The 2,342-nt window shown below is 65.9% G+C and overlaps 1 protein-coding gene across 1 annotated transcript; it reads left to right on the forward strand.

Moving 5' to 3' along the window:
* The first annotated feature begins 484 nt into the window (after positions 1-484).
* Positions 485-1,441, forward strand: FOXE3 (forkhead box E3). Its single transcript, XM_063103998.1, has one exon. The coding sequence runs from the start codon at positions 485-487 to the stop codon at positions 1,439-1,441; it is 957 nt and encodes a 318-aa protein (XP_062960068.1).
* The last annotated feature ends 901 nt before the right edge of the window (positions 1,442-2,342 follow it).

Consider the following 2,342-nt stretch of genomic DNA (forward strand, 5'->3'; position numbering starts at 1 on the left):
TCTCTGCTCCAGCTGGGGATGGAAGGACCAGGAGGAGGTTGGAAGGGACCCAACTACTGGGAGGAGCAAGATGGGGAGGGGGCCGGGAGAGTGCGCTGAATGGGTCAATTTGTGATTGGGACTGACCCAAAGGGGAGGGGGTTGAAGGAAGGGTGGGAAGAAAGGGGTGCTGATCAAAAATGGTGGGATGGGGCCAGAGCCTGACCCAATGGAGATGGGGAAGGGATGAGGCTGGGTCTGGGAAAAACTGACCCAAAGGGACGAGACCAAGGGAGGGCAGACTGCGGAGGTGGGGTGGGGTGGGAGTGCTGTGAGCACGGTAAGGGGGCTGGGAAGGCACATCAGAGGGGAGGCGCCGGCCAGCAGGCAAGGTCCGAGCCCTCGGCCCTAGTGGGGAGGTGGGGGGTGAGGGCTGTGTCCATAAAAGGCGGTTCAGCGTCCCCTGCTCTCCCCGAGCCGCGCGGGCAGGGGCTGCCACGTCCGGATGACTGGGCGCAGCGACATGGACTCGCCCGCCGCTTTCTCGGGCTTCCCGTCCCTGCCCTCGGTCGTGTCGTCGGGGCCGCCGCCGTCGCCGCTCGCCGGAGCCGAGCCGGGGCGGGAGCCCGAGGAGGCGGCGGCGGGCCGCGGGGAGGCGGAGCCCGCGCCCGCGCCGGGCCCGGGACGGCGACGGCGGCGACCCCTGCAGCGCGGGAAGCCGCCCTACTCGTACATCGCGCTCATCGCCATGGCGCTGGCGCACGCCCCGGGCCGCCGCCTCACGCTGGCGGCCATCTACCGCTTCATCACCGAGCGCTTCGCCTTCTACCGCGACAGCCCGCGCAAATGGCAGAACAGCATCCGCCACAACCTCACGCTCAACGACTGCTTCGTCAAGGTGCCCCGCGAGCCGGGCAACCCGGGCAAGGGCAACTACTGGACGCTCGACCCCGCGGCCGCCGACATGTTCGACAACGGCAGCTTCCTGCGGCGCCGCAAGCGCTTCAAGCGCGCCGAGCTGCCCGCGCACCCGGCCGCGCCGCCGGGGCCGCCGCTCCCCTTCCCCTACGCGCCCTACGCGGCCGCGCCCGGCCCCGGGCTGCTCGCGCCGCCGCCCCCCGCCGCCCCGGGCCCCGCGCCGCCCGCGCGCCTCTTCGGCGTCGACGGGCTGGTGGGCCTGCAGCCCGAGCTGGCGGGGCTGGGCGCCCCCGAGCCGCCCTGCTGCGCCGCGCCCGACGCCGCTGCCGCCTTCCCGGCCTGCGCGGCCGCCGCCTCCCCGCCGCTTTACTCGCAGGTCCCGGACCGCCTGGTCCTGCCCCCGACGCGCCCCGGTCCCGGCCCGTTGCCCGCCGAGCCCCTTTTGGCCTTGGCCGGGCCGGCCGCCGCGCTCGGCCCGCTCAGCCCGGGGGAGGCCTACCTGAGGCAGCCGGGCTTCGCGCCGGGGCTGGAGCGCTACCTGTGAGCCTCTCCCCCATGGCAGGCGCACCCGCGGGCCTCTCGCCCCTGGGACTGGAGCGCTGCCCCCACGCCGGCTTGGAGCACACCTCTGAGACCCTCACCTTTGCCTCCCGAACTGAGCACACCTCCCATCCCTGGGGAGACTCCCACCATCTCTCGGCCGGACAGAAGCGTCCCTTCCGATTTGTGAGCCTCTCATTTCTCTCCTTCCACTTGTGAGCCCCCAACTTAGCACCCCTCACAGCGCTATCTGTGGGTGCCATGCCCCGGAGCTGGACCTCCACCAATGAGCCCTCGCCCCAGTGAGTTCCAAGCCTTCGGAAGGCGGACCTACGTGCGATCCGAAGCGGCCTCCTCAACGGACTCTACTTTGTCAACCTCCTCTCACGTTTTTCCGACACGTTAGAGGTCAGACTCCTGGGCTCATTACTTCCTTATTACCTTCCCTTCGTTCCCCCACAAGTTTGCACCCCACCCCCGCTTACCTGTCTGTCCTCACTTTCTTACTGGGAGAAAACTCCCCTTCCACATAGACATACTCCTGGCTGCCCTATTCCAGGACCTAAGGACAGTTCCTGGAGATTTCTGACAAGCAGGACCAGAGGCTCCTGACTGAAAGGGGAATTAGTGGGCCTTTATGTCTGCCCTATTACCTGGAAAACTTAAGACTTACTGGATTATTATTATTTTTTAACTAAAGCAGGTTTAATTAAAAAGAAAGAAAGAAACGTTTCTCTGGGCTTGGTCTACTGGCTGGTGACTTGGGGGAGTGATGTGGGGAGACAGTGGGTGAGTTTGGATCATGGGTTTTTACACGGGGTGAATGCTCTTGTTAGTCATTAAGTAAATTCATGAAGTGGGATTAGGAAGTGATTTAGCCATAGCTGTGCACATAGTAGGTACAG

This window comes from Cynocephalus volans, chromosome 8, assembly GCF_027409185.1.
Source record: "Cynocephalus volans isolate mCynVol1 chromosome 8, mCynVol1.pri, whole genome shotgun sequence".
In the NCBI taxonomy this organism is placed as follows: domain Eukaryota; kingdom Metazoa; phylum Chordata; class Mammalia; order Dermoptera; family Cynocephalidae; genus Cynocephalus; species Cynocephalus volans.